General features: G+C 56.0%; 2 protein-coding genes across 2 annotated transcripts; both read right to left on the bottom strand.

Moving 5' to 3' along the window:
• Nucleotides 1-3,612: 3,612 nt before the first annotated feature.
• Nucleotides 3,613-8,865, bottom strand: LOC130142679 (acrosin-like). Its single transcript, XM_056324988.1, has 5 exons — nt 8,760-8,865; nt 5,466-5,664; nt 4,843-5,126; nt 4,425-4,564; nt 3,613-3,966 (listed from the first exon to the last, which is right to left on the bottom strand). The coding sequence occupies exons 1-5, from the start codon at nt 8,863-8,865 to the stop codon at nt 3,613-3,615; spliced, it is 1,083 nt and encodes a 360-aa protein (XP_056180963.1).
• Nucleotides 8,866-11,083: 2,218 nt separating this feature from the next.
• Nucleotides 11,084-18,164, bottom strand: LOC130142678 (acrosin-like). The gene is made up of 5 exons (XM_056324987.1): nt 18,140-18,164; nt 12,937-13,135; nt 12,314-12,597; nt 11,896-12,035; nt 11,084-11,437 (listed from the first exon to the last, which is right to left on the bottom strand). Exons 1-5 carry the CDS (start codon nt 18,162-18,164, stop codon nt 11,084-11,086), a joined length of 1,002 nt encoding a protein of 333 aa, XP_056180962.1.

Genomic DNA, 18,164 nt, shown 5'->3' with positions numbered 1-18,164 from the left:
AGTTCACCAAGTTGTGACCACCAACGATCTCTAAAGACCCCAAGAAAGGCCCCCAGGATCAAAGTGACATACCCAAGTGCCTTATGCATATGTAAATAATTTTGTAGTACAAAGTACATCTTCCCATCTGAACATGCTCAGAAAGGACCCTGAGGGGCTGGATATCAAACAGGGGAGCGTGTTGATGGGTCGTAGTTTGTTTTTTTTTCCTTCCCACACAAAATTCCATTTTGTTTTGTGGGTAAGCAAAACTGCATATTGCAATGTGTTTCCTGGACTGGTAGTTTTTTCATAACAGGTGGGATCTGCAGGTTTAAACCCTGGTACCTGAAAACCCCAACAAGGACACATGCTTGGAATAAGGGTTCACAAGTCTGGGGTATGCCATGCTCCATTGTTCTATTCCACGATTCACAACAAATGGTTCACAAACAATTCCTGAGGGGAGTGTTTTGATGGGGTGGGGGATTTATTCCCATGTTTCAACTCTATTATCTAGATTGGACAAAAATGTTTAAGGCACCAAGGCCATACCCCATTTGTTAGCCATTTGAATATGCCAACCTGGGGATAACATGCCTTTCTATTTGTGGTGTATGGATTCACCGTGGGGTCTCAATACATACTGGATCCCCCCTTTGCAAGGGGCACAGATCCCCTGCCCAGCAGGCAGCTTGTTGAGGAGCCCAGTAGGACCTTCCTTGCCAAGCTGCTTTCCAGCAAGGTGGCCCCCGCCTGTGCAAGGGCTGGGGCTTGTTCATCCCCAGGGGCCAGAGTCGGCACTTGTTGGACCTGTTGAGGTTCATGCTGGCCCCTTTCTCTAGCCCAGCCTGGTCCCCCCATTCTAGCACACCCACTGTGGTACCAGACACCCCCACCCCCTGTTTTGTGGGTGCCAGCAGTGCCCACATCCCCACTGGGTTCAGGCACTGAGGGTGACACAGCCCCAGCTGTGAGATGGATGGATGAGCCCCAGCACCAGGATAGAGGAAAGATTTAACGTTTCAGATGGGGGTGCACCCCAGAGGGTTCCCAGCCCTGCACCCTGCCAGCTGCTCACTGGCAGGGGAACCCACTGCTCTTCTGGGAGCAGCGCTGCCACCATGGGGGCTTGCAGAAACGGACACAGTGGTGCCGGCAGTCGCATCTCCACCAAGCCTTTGGGTACCCCCACAGCTGGGAGCAGCCCTCCTGCAGGCACAATCCTGCCCAGCACGGTCCTGAGGCTGCCTGCCCACGTGCCCTGCCCATGGGGACATGCTACTGGGGCCTGGGGTCTGCTGGGGTGCTGCTGCCTGGCCCCACGTGAATGGTGCTGCCCAGGCCCATGGAGCTGATTCTGTCTGGTGTCATGGGGTTCCTCTTCCTCATCCCCATTGGGCTCCTTCTGCCCACCTGCACAGGGCTGCTTCTGCTTGGCCCCATGTCCTCGATTGGCCTTTGTCCCCATCTGCCATCTTCTCCATGTGCGCATCTGCCCCAGCAGCTCCACTCGAAGGCCCTGGAAAAACCCTCTGGGCTCAAGCAGCCCTGGATAGAGCTGATCCTCTTTCCTGCTGCTCCTCTTCCCTGGTGGCGGGGGAGGGAGAGAACTGTGGGGGGGTGGTGAGCGTGGTGTGCATCCCATTACAGACCGCCTCTTGCCACTTGGCCATCATTACTTGCAGAAACTTTTGGTACTGCCTGGTCACTATGAGGGTGTCCTGGACGATATGGATGAGCTCCTCGGTGAGGTTCTGTGTGACCGTGGCCATGGCTGAGGGGCTGCTGGGGGTGGCTTCAAATCGATGGGGCTCTGCGCACTGTCCCTGCCATCCAATGGGGAATTCCTCATGCTTTGGCATCCCTGCCACCCACAAGGAATTCCTCCTCTGGCAGCTCCAGGGAGAGGTGTTGGCCAAGGGCAATTCCCAGCTTCCCCACTGGCACCCAGGTTGCCCTGATGGACCAAAAAGGTGCAGAGCCAGGTAGTGCCACTGGCTCTGCCATCACACCAGGCCAGTGGTGTGGGACACAGTAGAGGGAGCCCGGGGTAGAAGAGGCGCTGCATGACAGCGACAGCAGCGGGGCCTGTGCAGGCTGGTGCTCCCTTGGCAGAACATCTGCGCTCGCCCTGCGGTAGAGGACGGGGAAGAGAGAGAAGGCTGTTGCCCTGCAGTGCTCATGCACATGTGCAAGCCCACGTGTGCAGGTCCAACTTCTGTTAGTGAGGACTGGCAGGTTTCTTGGACAGGCACTGGGAAGGCAGTCAGGTGTCGGGTGGCCTGAGGGTCCTGACCTCTTCTTCCTCAGCCAAAGTGCCGCGAGTCCCAGAATCACACAATGGTCGTTGTTGGAGGGAACCTCTGGAGATTATCCAGTCCAACGCCCTGCAAAAGCAGGCTGTGCTAGAGCAGGTTGCACAAAATCCTGTGCAGGTGGTGCTGGAATGTCTCCAGAGGCCTCTCTGGGCAGCCGGTGCCAGTGATCTTAAGCTGGAGTGCTGTGCAAGGGTCCCTGTGCTGGTGGGGGGCAGTGCCTGGGCTAGCTGCAAGATCAAGGCACTGCAAAGGGGCAAGGAGATGATGAGCACAACAAGCCCATGCCACGCTCCCTGCCTCCCCACGTGACGGTGCCTGTGCCCAGGTCCCTGGTGGCTGTGGAGGCCACCTGGCACTGGGCACCCTTTCCCCTGGCTACCCGGAGGCTGCCTTAGGCTCTCTCTAGTCCACTCAGGCCCCCTTCTGAGGCCTTCGTTGCACCCCAGACCCCTCTGCAGAGCCTCAAGCCCTCAAAAAAAGCCCACCGGACGGGGGGCCTGGTCCCCTAGTCTCGACCATTCCACTCGAGTCCCCGCGGCACCTCTCCATAGGGGTCTGGTATGCCCCAGGCCTCCGGTTGCTCCTCTAGCGTGGCCGCTACTACAGCCAGGAGGCAGCCAGGGAGGGGGGCAACTGCCGAGCAGCAGCAGCAGCAGCCTCTTTGCTCCCACTCAAAGCTCAAGGCGCTCCCTGCAGCCACTGCAGCCGTAGGCTTGGGCTTGGAAACATGGTGCAGCTGTGAAAGCAGAGCAGCCTGGGGAAGCCCAGGAACTCCGTGGCGTGAGCAAAGGCCCCAGCTCGTGGATTTCCCCTGAAGCCCAGCTGGCCCTGAGAGGCCACTTTCAAGCTGGCTTGCGCCTCGTACAGAAGCCCACAGGGATGCCAGCAGGAGCCAGCCCAAGGCATTCTCTGCTTCCAACTGCCACCCCCAAGGCCCTGAGCCCTCCTATGACCTGCCTGCCTTCCTTCCACTGTTCCCTCATGCTTCTCTCGGAGCAGGCAGAGCTTCAGCCCTTTGCGGTGACCCTTTGTGCCCGACTTGGCAGCCTGCCTCCTTCGGCAGGTGCCGGCTCTGGAAGTCCTTGCCTCGCACAGGAGACTGCAGTGCACTGGCGCATGGTTAGCCATGCCAACGGAAACACTTTATTGCAAGAAGGCAGCCTGCTGAGTTCTGCCGTTGTGAGCAGCGCGGGCAGGACAGAGCAGGCCTTTGTCACTGAGGCTGCCTTTCATCAGCAGGGATTGCCCCAGCAGGAAACGGTCGTCGTGCGCTGCAGCCTGCCCTGCATGCTCCTCACGGTGCTGCTCCAAGCTATTTCGCCCTTAGGTACTGCAGGAGCTCCTGCAGCCGAGTAAAGAAGTCCAGCAGCTTCTGGACTGGAAACGGGCAGGGTGGAAACCGGCTCGATTCTGTTGGCCTTGGCCTTGGCCTTGGCCTTGGCCTCTGAACGGGGGTGTAGGTGAAGACTGGCTGTGGCCTTGCAGTAGTGGTTACTGCTGGGCGCAGGCCCATCTGCGCCAGGATCCAGTCGTAGAAGTGCTGGGTGGAGGTGTAGACTCCGGGCTTCCTTGCTCTCGCACAGCCCGTCCCCCAGCTGGTCACGCCAACAAGCCAGAAGTAGTCGGCGCTCTTGTCTTGGCACACGAGAGGCCCACCGCTGTCCCCCTGCAGCACAGGAGAGAGGACGAAGGGGTTGTTGGGTGGCCACCGTCAGCCCGGTGGCTGGCTCCTTCTCTCTCACGGCACCTGCCAGAGCTGCATTCAGTGGCCAGCCAAGCTCTGTAGAAGCTTGCCTGGCAGGGGGCGGTGGGCCTGTAAGGCAGGGCTCGCTCTCACCGCTCTTCACGGTGGTGGTGAAGGTGTGTCAGACGGCTGGGATGGTGGAGCTGTGGGCTGCCAAGGGCACCGCGTGGGCCTTCTGGGCAGCGTGCCAGGCCTCTGGGACAAGGCGGGCAGGCCCTGGGCAAGGGCCTGCCCATGGGGAAGGGCGGGTAAGGCCCTCAGCGGTGGGGACCCAGCCACGGGAGTGTGAGTGGCCAGCAAAAGGCCGTGATGGCGCACGTTTGGGCGGTTGTGGCGGGGCTGCCTGTGCTGCCGGGGCTTGGCTTGTAGCACGCTCCTACCTGGCAGGTGTCGATGCCGCCCTGCGGATAGCCAGCACACATGTTGTGGGTGTGGATGGCCCCCCTGTACCAGCCGCTGCTGTTACAGACCCTGGCATCAATGAGGTGGACCTGGGCCTCCTGCAGCACGTATGCCGATCCTCCAGCTGTGAAGAGCACAGAAAGGAATGAACACCCAGCCGCTGATTGCCAGTTCTCCTCCCGCGTCTGGCTGAAGCGCTCCCCCGGGGCTCGGCTTTGCATGCCGACAGGCGCTGGACCGCTCTTGCCTTTCTGCCTTGCTCTGGGTCAATGGCTCCGGCCCCTCTCTGGAAGAGAGAGGCATATGCCCCCACAGCCTGACACTGGCTTTCGCCTCTGCCGTCAGGAAGCGCATCCTCCTTCCCCAAGCTGGCCAAGCTTGCACTGGCACCGCCACTGCGTTTGGGCCACTCACCTCTTGCTTTCCTGGCACCCCAGCCACTGACGTAGCAGGCTGTCAGCTCTGAGACTCTCAGCGAGGCGTCGGGCACACAGGCAAGCTGTACGTAGCTGTTGCACTGGACAGGCTGGTCCAGCTCCAGCAAGGCAATGTCGTTCCTCTGCGTGACGTTCCAGTAGTGCTGGTGAACCAGCAGCCGCCTGACGGCGCGCACCTGAGCCTCAGGGCCCAGCTGAGTCAGCTGGGTGGCACCGAGCACCACGCGCAAGACGGTGATGTCCCTGGAAGGCAGATGGAGAGAGGGCTCAGAGGGAGCGCAGCCACGTGCTGCAGCAGCCCGGCACTTGCCCTGCCTTCTGCTCGACGAGGGAGAGAGGCAAGCAGCGCTAGGGAGGCTGCGACTGCCCTCGCGTGCCTTGGGCTCAAGCAGCGTTGAGCGGGAGGCTGCTGGGAAGCAGTGGCACGAGCCCAGCCTTCTCCTGAGCAGCCTCTCGGCGGGGCTCCGGAGTGCCCAGGCACTGGGCGTCCTGCAGGGCAAGGGGACGGCAGTAGCACGTGCCGCTGCGCTCAGGGCACCTGCTAGTGTTGTGGGGCTAGCCCCGAGCCCTGGTCCTCCTTACCTGACCTCGATGAAGCAGTGGGCTGCTGTGAGGACCCACTGTGGGCTGATGAGGGAGCCCCCGCAGATGTGCGCCGTGCCTCCTTCCACGAGAGCCTGGATGCTGACGATCCAGGGCCAGGCCCCCGGCAGGGCATCTGTGCCACCCACGACGCGCGACATGCCGTAGTGCAAAGCCATGGGACGAAGCCCGCAGCTCCCTCTGTAACCAGAAACTCCTTACTGTGCTGCTGGATGGCTTGCGCCGTTGCGGCTGAAGGCCAGCCGTCTTCCCTCCCCACAAGGCATGGCCAGACGGGCCGAGGAAACCCGTGGGGCCAAAACCCGCTCCCCTCGCCCCGCTTTCTGCTTCAGCCCGCAGACCAGTTGTGCCGGCGGCCTGGCTGCTGTCAAGGCACTGAGCCTCCCACATGGCTTTCAGGAACCTGGGGGGTGGCCACGGGGGACAAGCAGGCCCCCTCCAGTGAAGCCCACAAGGCTTGCCCAACTCCCTCCCAGAGCCTCGGGCCACTTACCCACAGCTGTCCCATGTGCCGTGCACAGGACAGCACACGGCCAGCAGGACAACGAGGAGACGCAGAAAATCCATCGCTGCCAGCGACATGTGGCAGCTGCAAGGACGAGGGCTTGTCGCCACCAGTACGGCTGCCGACGGACTGCCCGCAGGATTCCCGTTGCCCGGGGTTCCCTTGGACGTGGGACTGATGTCACAGAGTGCCTGGTTCCGGGTGCTGGGCGTGGTGGTGTCGGGGGGGGGGGGGAGGGGGTGGGGCAGGGGGGGTGGGGCGGGGGGGTGAGGGTAGGGAGGGGAGGCAATAGGAGGGGTTCCAAGCAGGAGTGGAGGCAGAAGCTGGGATCACTTTGCCTTTGCAGTCTATGAAATCTGCTGGTTTGATGGTACGAACTTGTTACTGAATTGATCGTAAAAATCCCCAAAAGATATTTAGAGTGGACTGGAGGTGTTCCACATGTTGTGATAGCCCCTGTACAACAATTTTGCGCTGAATGGGCGCTGTCAGACTCTACTGCCCTTCAAGTGGCTCTTGGCAATTTTCAAGGGCAAGTTCAGTACCATCATCCACCTCATCCACTTTGGGCAATGACTGTAGATCTAACTTTGCAGCCACGGCAACTGAGTTGGAGACGACCAATCAAAGGTGATACGGTATTTACAGATGGGTCTGGAAAAGTGGGAAAAGCCGCAGTGGCTTGGAAAAAAATGGGCAATGGCCTTCCCAAATTGTGCATCAGGAAGGATCATCGCAAGTCATGGCGTTGCGGGCTGCGGCCTTGGCATTTCTTTATTTCCCAGGCCCTGTTAATCTCATTACTGATTCAGCCTGTGTGGCAGCCCTCCTTTCCCAGTTGGAGCTGGCTGTCCATGGCCGTATCACCCATCCTAAGCTTTTTGGCAATTTTGACTGTAGTTCGGGAAGGGATTTGGAAACGCCGTTCTCCATTCTATGTTATGCATGTTACGGCCACACTTCCCTACGCGGTTCTGCAATCGATGGCAGTGCTGGAGTTGATGCTCCAGGTTCTGTGGCTCTGTCGGTGCCTGTTCCTGAGGCCCACCTGCAGGTCGTGTTAGCCCACCAATTTTATCATCAGAATTGGCGATTCTTGTACCAACAGTTTGGCCAAAAGAGTCTCTCTCAGGCTGCTGCACGCAGCATTGTTGCAGCCTGTCCAGCCTGTCCAAACGGTATCCCCGTGCCCCGTTTTGGAGTTAATGGCAGAGGCCTTCAAGCTTTCCAACGCTGGTGTTACAACAGATGTAACTCATTACAATGCCGGTGGGGGATCCCCAGCAATTTGGTATTCCCCATTCCCCTGCGGGCCAAGCCATCGTTGAATGCATGAATGATACTCTTAAACGCCTGCTTGAAAAACAGAAAAGGGGAATGAGGGGAATGACCCAGAGGCACGTTCCGAGAAAGCATGCTATATTTTGAACTTTTTGAAAATCTCTGTCGACCGTGCGGTGCCTCCCATTGTACGATATTTTGTGTCAACTGGTGACAAGCAGCAAAAGCACCAAGGTGTCTTAGTACGCGGGAAAGACCCTCATACCAGGCATTGGTCAGGACCGCATGGATTGTTAACTTGGGGGAGAGGTGATGCTTGTGTTTCTACAGATGAAGGTCCGCGATGGGATACCTGCTCGCTGTGTGCGGCCTGAGCTTAGCGTGCCGGACCGTGGGAGCGCTGCTGCCGCCAGTCAACCCAACAACTGATGTGTGGGTCTCCTTAGCACAGCAACTGAACACATCCTGGCTTGGTGTGCCCTTCCTGACTTGCAAACAAGTGAATGTATGTGGGGAATGAAGAATCTTACTGAAAGCCTTGATATCGGGGACAAGGGATTACCTCTGTATGATGTTAATGCAAAAGAAGCTGATATTGTTTGCGCTTTGAATGTCGATAGTTGTCTTTATGTAGATGCTAACGTAGTAGGAGGCTACGATGGGACCATGACACCCACATAAATCAACACGTGAACATGTTGATAAGCATAATGCGCTTAAACGCAATATAGCTTTGGATGAAGCAGGTAATGATGTAGTTGATTTATGGAACTGACGGGAACGTATTGCAGTGGTTCTTCTCTTCTCCGGAGTAACAGCAGGGAAAGCATTCAAGAGTTAAATCACCTTGTTTGTTAGGCAGTTAAGAACGTGAGTCAAATTGGCCGCTATTACATACAAAACAGAGCAAGTATTGGCTTTTTGTTGTTGGCTCAAGGACATGGCTGTGAGGATTTTGATGGTACATGCTGCGCGGATTTTAGGCGCCCCATTGCAGCAACATGTTATCAAAACCTGAGAAAATGTCAGCCTTTTTGGCATCCATTCACTCAATTGGCAGTATCGTTTGTTTGCTATTGCCTTGGTTGCCGTCATGTTTGCAAGGGCCCTGCAGAACATGGAAAACCCGGTACTAGCTGTTCATAAAAAAAAAAAAAAGGGGGGGGGGGGAGGGGGAGGGGGCCCCCAGTAATTGTAGAATCGTACGGAACAGAGACAGTGGGATAATGTGAGGTTGTGGCCTTGCTTTGGCGATGTGCAGCTGAGATCCTGCAGCAAAGAGTTCATAACTTTGAGGGAGTATGAGAAGAAACTAGGATGCAACAGAAACAAAGGAGGAATGTGATCTCACCTCTAGAAGATAAGGAAACAGCATGAACAGTAGAGAGTAGCCTAGAGTGAAGAGCGCTAAGGAACGTGTTGTATGAATTTGACTGATCGCTCAAACTCTATTCATAAGCAGCTTGCAGAGTTGAGAAAAAACGTACAGGCCATCAAGGCTGAGAACGGGTTAACGGACTGGCTACAGGGTTTAGGAATTACTGGAGGGTTAAAAGACTTGTTTCTGCGCGGGTTAACGATGTTATTTGCCATTGTAATCTCTTTGGTGATAATGGGCTGCGTGTGGAATTGCTTTATGAGAATGATGAACAGATTGATAAAAGGGGTCTGGATCGCTCAAAAACAAAAAGGGGGATTTGTGGAGTGGCTGGAAGACAACGGACATATTATGAGCAGTGCAGACCACGTAACTTTGTTGGAATAGCAGGCCGAGCAGGCCGCAGCTGTAACAAGCTGCAGGTGTTGTGAAGGACATATGCAAGGCCAAGAGAGACAAAGAGACTGTGTACTCGCCAGAGAGATAAGAGAGCTGGACAGAAAGGTGAGGAAAAACCGGATGCCTGCACAAGGGGGGAGCAGCGTGTGGGCACCACACTGGGACCAATCCTAGGGGAGGTGGAAGCGTGTGAACGAGTCGTTTTAACCGATCACCTTTTCCATACCAAAGCCTGCGTAGAGTGTGTATTTTTAGCTGGGGGTATAAATGGCTGTGAGTCTGTTAAGAGCATCTGTAGAGTATGAATTGCTGTGTATCCCTTAATAAAGTGGCACCAACTTGATCACATTGGTCGTATCAGTTGTGTCCGAGCCTTCTGCGTCAACAGGGTAGTGCCACTGGCTCTGCCATCACACCAGGCCAGTGGTGTGGGACACAGTAGAGGGAGCCCGGGGTAGAAGAGGCGCTGCATGACAGCGACAGCAGCGGGGCCTGTGCAGGCTGGTGCTCCCTTGGCAGAACATCTGCGCTCGCCCTGCGGTAGAGGACGGGGAAGAGAGAGAAGGCTGTTGCCCTGCAGTGCTCATGCACATGTGCAAGCCCACGTGTGCAGGTCCAACTTCTGTTAGTGAGGACTGGCAGGTTTCTTGGACAGGCACTGGGAAGGCAGTCAGGTGTCGGGTGGCCTGAGGGTCCTGACCTCTTCTTCCTCAGCCAAAGTGCCGCGAGTCCCAGAATCACACAATGGTCGTTGTTGGAGGGAACCTCTGGAGATTATCCAGTCCAACGCCCTGCAAAAGCAGGCTGTGCTAGAGCAGGTTGCACAAAATCCTGTGCAGGTGGTGCTGGAATGTCTCCAGAGGCCTCTCTGGGCAGCCGGTGCCAGTGATCTTAAGCTGGAGTGCTGTGCAAGGGTCCCTGTGCTGGTGGGGGGCAGTGCCTGGGCTAGCTGCAAGATCAAGGCACTGCAAAGGGGCAAGGAGATGATGAGCACAACAAGCCCATGCCACGCTCCCTGCCTCCCCACGTGACGGTGCCTGTGCCCAGGTCCCTGGTGGCTGTGGAGGCCACCTGGCACTGGGCACCCTTTCCCCTGGCTACCCGGAGGCTGCCTTAGGCTCTCTCTAGTCCACTCAGGCCCCCTTCTGAGGCCTTCGTTGCACCCCAGACCCCTCTGCAGAGCCTCAAGCCCTCAAAAAAAGCCCACCGGACGGGGGGCCTGGTCCCCTAGTCTCGACCATTCCACTCGAGTCCCCGCGGCACCCCTCCATAGGGGTCTGGTATGGCCCAGGCCTCCGGTTGCTCCTCTAGCGTGGCCGCTACTACAGCCAGGAGGCAGCCAGGGAGGGGGGCAACTGCCGAGCAGCAGCAGCAGCAGCCTCTTTGCTCCCACTCAAAGCTCAAGGCGCTCCCTGCAGCCACTGCAGCCGTAGGCTTGGGCTTGGAAACATGGTGCAGCTGTGAAAGCAGAGCAGCCTGGGGAAGCCCAGGAACTCCGTGGCGTGAGCAAAGGCCCCAGCTCGTGGATTTCCCCTGAAGCCCAGCTGGCCCTGAGAGGCCACTTTCAAGCTGGCTTGCGCCTCGTACAGAAGCCCACAGGGATGCCAGCAGGAGCCAGCCCAAGGCATTCTCTGCTTCCAACTGCCACCCCCAAGGCCCTGAGCCCTCCTATGACCTGCCTGCCTTCCTTCCACTGTTCCCTCATGCTTCTCTCGGAGCAGGCAGAGCTTCAGCCCTTTGCGGTGACCCTTTGTGCCCGACTTGGCAGCCTGCCTCCTTCGGCAGGTGCCGGCTCTGGAAGTCCTTGCCTCGCACAGGAGACTGCAGTGCACTGGCGCATGGTTAGCCATGCCAACGGAAACACTTTATTGCAAGAAGGCAGCCTGCTGAGTTCTGCCGTTGTGAGCAGCGCGGGCAGGACAGAGCAGGCCTTTGTCACTGAGGCTGCCTTTCATCAGCAGGGATTGCCCCAGCAGGAAACGGTCGTCGTGCGCTGCAGCCTGCCCTGCATGCTCCTCACGGTGCTGCTCCAAGCTATTTCGCCCTTAGGTACTGCAGGAGCTCCTGCAGCCGAGTAAAGAAGTCCAGCAGCTTCTGGACTGGAAACGGGCAGGGTGGAAACCGGCTCGATTCTGTTGGCCTTGGCCTTGGCCTTGGCCTTGGCCTCTGAACGGGGGTGTAGGTGAAGACTGGCTGTGGCCTTGCAGTAGTGGTTACTGCTGGGCGCAGGCCCATCTGCGCCAGGATCCAGTCGTAGAAGTGCTGGGTGGAGGTGTAGACTCCGGGCTTCCTTGCTCTCGCACAGCCCGTCCCCCAGCTGGTCACGCCAACAAGCCAGAAGTAGTCGGCGCTCTTGTCTTGGCACACGAGAGGCCCACCGCTGTCCCCCTGCAGCACAGGAGAGAGGACGAAGGGGTTGTTGGGTGGCCACCGTCAGCCCGGTGGCTGGCTCCTTCTCTCTCACGGCACCTGCCAGAGCTGCATTCAGTGGCCAGCCAAGCTCTGTAGAAGCTTGCCTGGCAGGGGGCGGTGGGCCTGTAAGGCAGGGCTCGCTCTCACCGCTCTTCACGGTGGTGGTGAAGGTGTGTCAGACGGCTGGGATGGTGGAGCTGTGGGCTGCCAAGGGCACCGCGTGGGCCTTCTGGGCAGCGTGCCAAGCCTCCGGGACAAGGCGGGCAGGCCCTGGGCAAGGGCCTGCCCATGGGGAAGGGCGGGTAAGGCCCTCAGCGGTGGGGACCCAGCCATGGGAGTGTGAGTGGCCAGCAAAAGGCCGTGATGGCGCACGTTTGGGCGGTTGTGGCGGGGCTGCCTGTGCTGCCGGGGCTTGGCTTGTAGCACGCTCCTACCTGGCAGGTGTCGATGCCGCCCTGCGGATAGCCAGCACACATGTTGTGGGTGTGGATGGCCCCCCTGTACCAGCCGCTGCTGTTACAGACCCTGGCATCAATGAGGTGGACCTGGGCCTCCTGCAGCACGTATGCCGATCCTCCAGCTGTGAAGAGCACAGAAAGGAATGAACACCCAGCCGCTGATTGCCAGTTCTCCTCCCGCGTCTGGCTGAAGCGCTCCCCCGGGGTTCGGCTTTGCATGCCGACAGGCGCTGGACCGCTCTTGCCTTTCTGCCTTGCTCTGGGTCAATGGCTCCGGCCCCTCTCTGGAAGAGAGAGGCATATGCCCCCACAGCCTGACACTGGCTTTCGCCTCTGCCGTCAGGAAGCGCATCCTCCTTCCCCAAGCTGGCCAAGCTTGCACTGGCACCGCCACTGCGTTTGGGCCACTCACCTCTTGCTTTCCTGGCACCCCAGCCACTGACGTAGCAGGCTGTCAGCTCTGAGACTCTCAGCGAGGCGTCGGGCACACAGGCAAGCTGTACGTAGCTGTTGCACTGGACAGGCTGGTCCAGCTCCAGCAAGGCAATGTCGTTCCTCTGCGTGACGTTCCAGTAGTGCTGGTGAACCAGCAGCCGCCTGACGGCGCGCACCTGAGCCTCAGGGCCCAGCTGAGTCAGCTGGGTGGCACCGAGCACCACGCGCAAGACGGTGATGTCCCTGGAAGGCAGATGGAGAGAGGGCTCAGAGGGAGCGCAGCCACGTGCTGCAGCAGCCCGGCACTTGCCCTGCCTTCTGCTCGACGAGGGAGAGAGGCAAGCAGCGCTAGGGAGGCTGCGACTGCCCTCGCGTGCCTTGGGCTCAAGCAGCGTTGAGCGGGAGGCTGCTGGGAAGCAGTGGCACGAGCCCAGCCTTCTCCTGAGCAGCCTCTCGGCGGGGCTCCGGAGTGCCCAGGCACTGGGCGTCCTGCAGGGCAAGGGGACGGCAGTAGCACGTGCCGCTGCGCTCAGGGCACCTGCTAGTGTTGTGGGGCTAGCCCCGAGCCCTGGTCCTCCTTACCTGACCTCGATGAAGCAGTGGGCTGCTGTGAGGACCCACTGTGGGCTGATGAGGGAGCCCCCGCAGATGTGCGCCGTGCCTCCTTCCACGAGAGCCTGGATGCTGACGATCCAGGGCCAGGCCCCCGGCAGGGCATCTGTGCCACCCACGACGCGCGACATGCCGTAGTGCAAAGCCATGGGACGAAGCCCGCAGCTCCCTCTGTAACCAGAAACTCCTTACTGTGCTGCTGGGTGGCTTGCGCCGTTGCGGCTGAAGGCCAGCCGTCTTCCCTCCCCACAAGGCATGGCCAGACGGGCCGAGGAAACCCGTGGGGCCAAAACCCGCTCCCCTCGCCCCGCTTTCTGCTTCAGCCCGCAGACCAGTTGTGCCGGCGGCCTGGCTGCTGTCAAGGCACTGAGCCTCCCACATGGCTTTCAGGAACCTGGGGGGTGGCCACGGGGGACAAGCAGGCCCCCTCCAGTGAAGCCCACAAGGCTTGCCCAACTCCCTCCCAGAGCCTCGGGCCACTTACCCACAGCTGTCCCATGTGCCGTGCACAGGACAGCACACGGCCAGCAGGACAACGAGGAGACGCAGAAAATCCATCGCTGCCAGCGACATGTGGCAGCTGCAAGGACGAGGGCTTGTCGCCACCAGTACGGCTGCCGACGGACTGCCCGCAGGATTCCCGTTGCCCAGGGTTCCCTTGGACGTGGGACTGATGTCACAGAGTGCCTGGTTCCGGGTGCTGGGCGTGGTGGTGTCGGGGGGGGGGGGGGGGGTGGGGCAGGGGGGGTGGGGCGGGGGGGTGAGGGTAGGGAGGGGAGGCAATAGGAGGGGCTCCAAGCAGGAGTGGAGGCAGAAGCTGGGATCACTTTGCCTTTGCAGTCTATGAAATCTGCTGGTTTGATGGTACGAACTTGTTACTGAATTGATCGTAAAAATCCCCAAAAGATATTTAGAGTGGACTGGAGGTGTTCCACATGTTGTGATAGCCCCTGTACAACAATTTTGCGCTGAATGGGCGCTGTCAGGCTCTACTGCCCTTCAAGTGGCTCTTGGCAATTTTCAAGGGCAAGTTCAGTACCATCATCCACCTCATCCACTTTGGGCAATGACTGTAGATCTAACTTTGCAGCCACGGCAACTGAGTTGGAGACCACCAATCAAAGGTGATACGGTATTTACAGATGGGTCTGGAAAAGTGGGAAAAGCCGCAGTGGCTTGGAAAAAAATGGGCAATGGCCTTCCCAAATTGTGCATCAGGAAGGATCATCGCAAGTCATGGCGTTGCGGGCTGCGGCCTTGGCATTTCTTTATTTCCCAGGCCCTGTTAATCTCATTACTGATTCAGCCTGTGTGGCAGCCCTCCTTTCCCAGTTGGAGCTGGCTGTCCATGGCCGTATCACCCATCCTAAGCTTTTTGGCAATTTTGACTGTAGTTCGGGAAGGGATTTGGAAACGCCGTTCTCCATTCTATGTTATGCATGTTACGGCCACACTTCCCTACGCGGTTCTGCAATCGATGGCAATGCTGGAGTTGATGCTCCAGGTTCTGTGGCTCTGTCGGTGCCTGTTCCTGAGGCCCACCTGCAGGTCGTGTTAGCCCACCAATTTTATCATCAGAATTGGCGATTCTTGTACCAACAGTTTGGCCAAAAGAGTCTCTCTCAGGCTGCTGCACGCAGCATTGTTGCAGCCTGTCCAGCCTGTCCAAACGGTATCCCCGTGCCCCGTTTTGGAGTTAATGGCAGAGGCCTTCAAGCTTTCCAACGCTGGTGTTACAACAGATGTAACTCATTACAATGCCGGTGGGGGATCCCCAGCAATTTGGTATTCCCCATTCCCCTGCGGGCCAAGCCATCGTTGAATGCATGAATGATACTCTTAAACGCCTGCTTGAAAAACAGAAAAGGGGAATGAGGGGAATGACCCAGAGGCACGTTCCGAGAAAGCATGCTATATTTTGAACTTTTTGAAAATCTCTGTCGACCGTGCGGTGCCTCCCATTGTACGATATTTTGTGTCAACTGGTGACAAGCAGCAAAAGCACCAAGGTGTCTTAGTACGCGGGAAAGACCCTCATACCAGGCATTGGTCAGGACCGCATGGATTGTTAACTTGGGGGAGAGGTGATGCTTGTGTTTCTACAGATGAAGGTCCGCGATGGGATACCTGCTCGCTGTGTGCGGCCTGAGCTTAGCGTGCCGGACCGTGGGAGCGCTGCTGCCGCCAGTCAACCCAACAACTGATGTGTGGGTCTCCTTAGCACAGCAACTGAACACATCCTGGCTTGGTGTGCCCTTCCTGACTTGCAAACAAGTGAATGTATGTGGGGAATGAAGAATCTTACTGAAAGCCTTGATATCGGGGACAAGGGATTACCTCTGTATGATGTTAATGCAAAAGAAGCTGATATTGTTTGCGCTTTGAATGTCGATAGTTGTCTTTATGTAGATGCTAACGTAGTAGGAGGCTACGATGGGACCATGACACCCACATAAATCAACACGTGAACATGTTGATAAGCATAATGCGCTTAAACGCAATATAGCTTTGGATGAAGCAGGTAATGATGTAGTTGATTTATGGAACTGACGGGAACGTATTGCAGTGGTTCTTCTCCGGAGTAACAGCAGGGAAAGCATTCAAGAGTTAAATCACCTTGTTTGTTAGGCAGTTAAGAACGTGAGTCAAATTGGCCGCTATTACATACAAAACAGAGCAAGTATTGGCTTTTTGTTGTTGGCTCAAGGACATGGCTGTGAGGATTTTGATGGTACATGCTGCGCGGATTTTAGGCGCCCCATTGCAGCAACATGTTATCAAAACCTGAGAAAATGTCAGCCTTTTTGGCATCCATTCACTCAATTGGCAGTATCGTTTGTTTGCTATTGCCTTGGTTGCCGTCATGTTTGCAAGGGCCCTGCAGAACATGGAAAACCCGGTACTAGCTGTTCAAAAAAAAAAAAAAAGGGGGGGGGGGGGGGAGGGGGAGGGGGAGGGGGGCCCCGGTAATTGTAGAATCGTACGGAACAGAGACAGTGGGATAATGTGAGGTTGTGGCCTTGCTTTGGCGATGTGCAGCTGAGATCCTGCAGCAAAGAGTTCATAACTTTGAGGGAGTATGAGAAGAAACTAGGATGCAACAGAAACAAAGGAGGAATGTGATCTCACCTCTAGAAGATAAGGAAACAGCATGAACAGTAGAGAGTAGCCTAGAGTGAAGAGCGCTAAGGAACGTGTTGTATGAATTTGACTGATCGCTCAAACTCTATTCATAAGCAGCTTGCAGAGTTGAGAAAAAACGTACAGGCCATCAAGGCTGAGAACGGGTTAACGGACTGGCTACAGGGTTTAGGAATTACTGGAGGGTTAAAAGACTTGTTTCTGCGCGGGTTAACGATGTTATTTGCCATTGTAATCTCTTTGGTGATAATGGGCTGCGTGTGGAATTGCTTTATGAGAATGATGAACAGATTGATAAAAGGGGTCTGGATCGCTCAAAAACAAAAAGGGGGATTTGTGGAGTGGCTGGAAGACAACGGACATATTATGAGCAGTGCAGACCACGTAACTTTGTTGGAATAGCAGGCCGAGCAGGCCGCAGCTGTAACAAGCTGCAGGTGTTGTGAAGGACATATGCAAGGCCAAGAGAGACAAAGAGACTGTGTACTCGCCAGAGAGATAAGAGAGCTGGACAGAAAGGTGAGGAAAAACCGGATGCCTGCACAAGGGGGGAGCAGCGTGTGGGCACCACACTGGGACCAATCCTAGGGGAGTGTGATGGTGCATGAACAACAGCTAAGTGGCACAGAAGACGTGCTGTTGACAGCAGCGAGAGGGCAATCATTCAGGTCACAAGCTTGTAATACTGTGTTGAAAAGACTTTGTAATACCAAGAATACTGTTTGTGGAAATTGTAGGGAACCAGCAGCAATAGTTTTAAGTTGTGTTAACTGTAGACAGAATTTTGTTACATATTGTAGCCACTTGTGAAATGATTATGCTTTGTGCTTAGACTGTCAAAACAGCTTTGTTAATATCACTTTTGAAAATACTTGTAGGGGAGTTTTGAACCTTAAGGCAAACCAACATTTTCCAGAAATATGGATGCCAGTAATTATTGACTGCAGAAGTGAAGCTATCACTTGGTGGGCCTTGACCAAAGCCTTAACTGTTGTTGTAACTACAAAGAAAACATAAGCTCTTGGTTTGTGGTGCTTGTTTTGTCAGTTGGGAACAAGAATTGCGAGATAACAACATTGCGTGCTTTGATTATAGGGCTGGTAGGAATAATCAACATACCCTCACAATGAACAGCGTGGATTCCTGTCCAACCACAAACGACCATGTGGGTTACCTGGGCCAACAAGACAGGGCAAGATTCATTTTGCTTATCGTTATCTACCCCATCTGACCCATTTTATACCTGTTTGATTTGGGTCCCTTTAAACCATATGAAGGCGTTTGGGCACTGGAAAACAGGTAAAATATACTCCGACTACCTTGACCAAGCAACCAATGACTTTTAGACCATCAACAGTGGATCTGTGCAAGCCGATTGGTGCCAATCACTTGGTATTCCAAGAAAGCCCTTGGGGGCTCAAGCCTTCAAAATTGCTCAGGGCTGGAATGTTACTGGCATGGAACCCCAGGAGCTTGACATCTTAGGATCTATGCCGGGAAGCTACTGTTTGATTTTTGGGTTTTACAAGAAAGACATTGACTCAGGTAATTTTAGGATCCACAAACCAAGAAATGATAATCCTTGGATTGCCCCTGGGTCCCCCTGGCGTTATAACATCACCGGTTACTGTAACGATTGGACTTGGCCTGTTTCATGGTCCGGTAAGACAAACGAGAAAGCAAAGATGTTGCCTCTTGGAATATTCCTTATTTGTGGAGATGGTGCCTGGCCCGCCGTACCTGCAAGCGCACAGGGAGGACCATGCTACTTTGGCAAACTAACATTATTTGCCCCTAGTATCCATCAAATGCTTAACACAAGTAACAATTTTAAACGCATCAGACGTAGTGTATACCAATTGGGACATGAATGTAAAGATGATGTTGAGTTGTGGGAACGTCCATCTGTCATATCAGCATCACTCTTTACACCACAAGTTGCTTCTGCCAAGGCTCTCACTCAATTGAGACGGTTAGCTTGTCAGATAGGAAAACAAATTAACATTACCTCCAAAGTATTAGATGAGCTCACCATTGATGTCGACAGCATACGACAT

This window comes from Falco biarmicus, chromosome Z, assembly GCF_023638135.1.
Source record: "Falco biarmicus isolate bFalBia1 chromosome Z, bFalBia1.pri, whole genome shotgun sequence".
NCBI lineage: Eukaryota > Metazoa > Chordata > Aves > Falconiformes > Falconidae > Falco > Falco biarmicus.
This window is presented reverse-complemented; position numbering and strand designations above follow the sequence as displayed.

Coding starts and splice junctions, on each gene's coding strand:
- LOC130142678 (XM_056324987.1), bottom strand. CDS start 18,164: ATGTCGTATGCTGTCGACATCAATG. Junction 12,598..12,936: donor CACTGCTTCATCGAGGTCAG/GTAAGGAGGACC, acceptor TCTGCCTTCCAG/GGACATCACCGTCTTGCGCG. Junction 12,036..12,313: donor AGGTGAGTGGCCCAAACGCA/GTGGCGGTGCCA, acceptor TCACAGCTGGAG/GATCGGCATACGTGCTGCAG.
- LOC130142679 (XM_056324988.1), bottom strand. CDS start 8,865: ATGGCAAATAACATCGTTAACCCGCGCAGAAACAAGTCTTTTAACCCT. Junction 4,565..4,842: donor AGGTGAGTGGCCCAAACGCA/GTGGCGGTGCCA, acceptor TCACAGCTGGAG/GATCGGCATACGTGCTGCAG. Junction 3,967..4,424: donor GCGGCATCGACACCTGCCAG/GTAGGAGCGTGC, acceptor CCTGTGCTGCAG/GGGGACAGCGGTGGGCCTCT.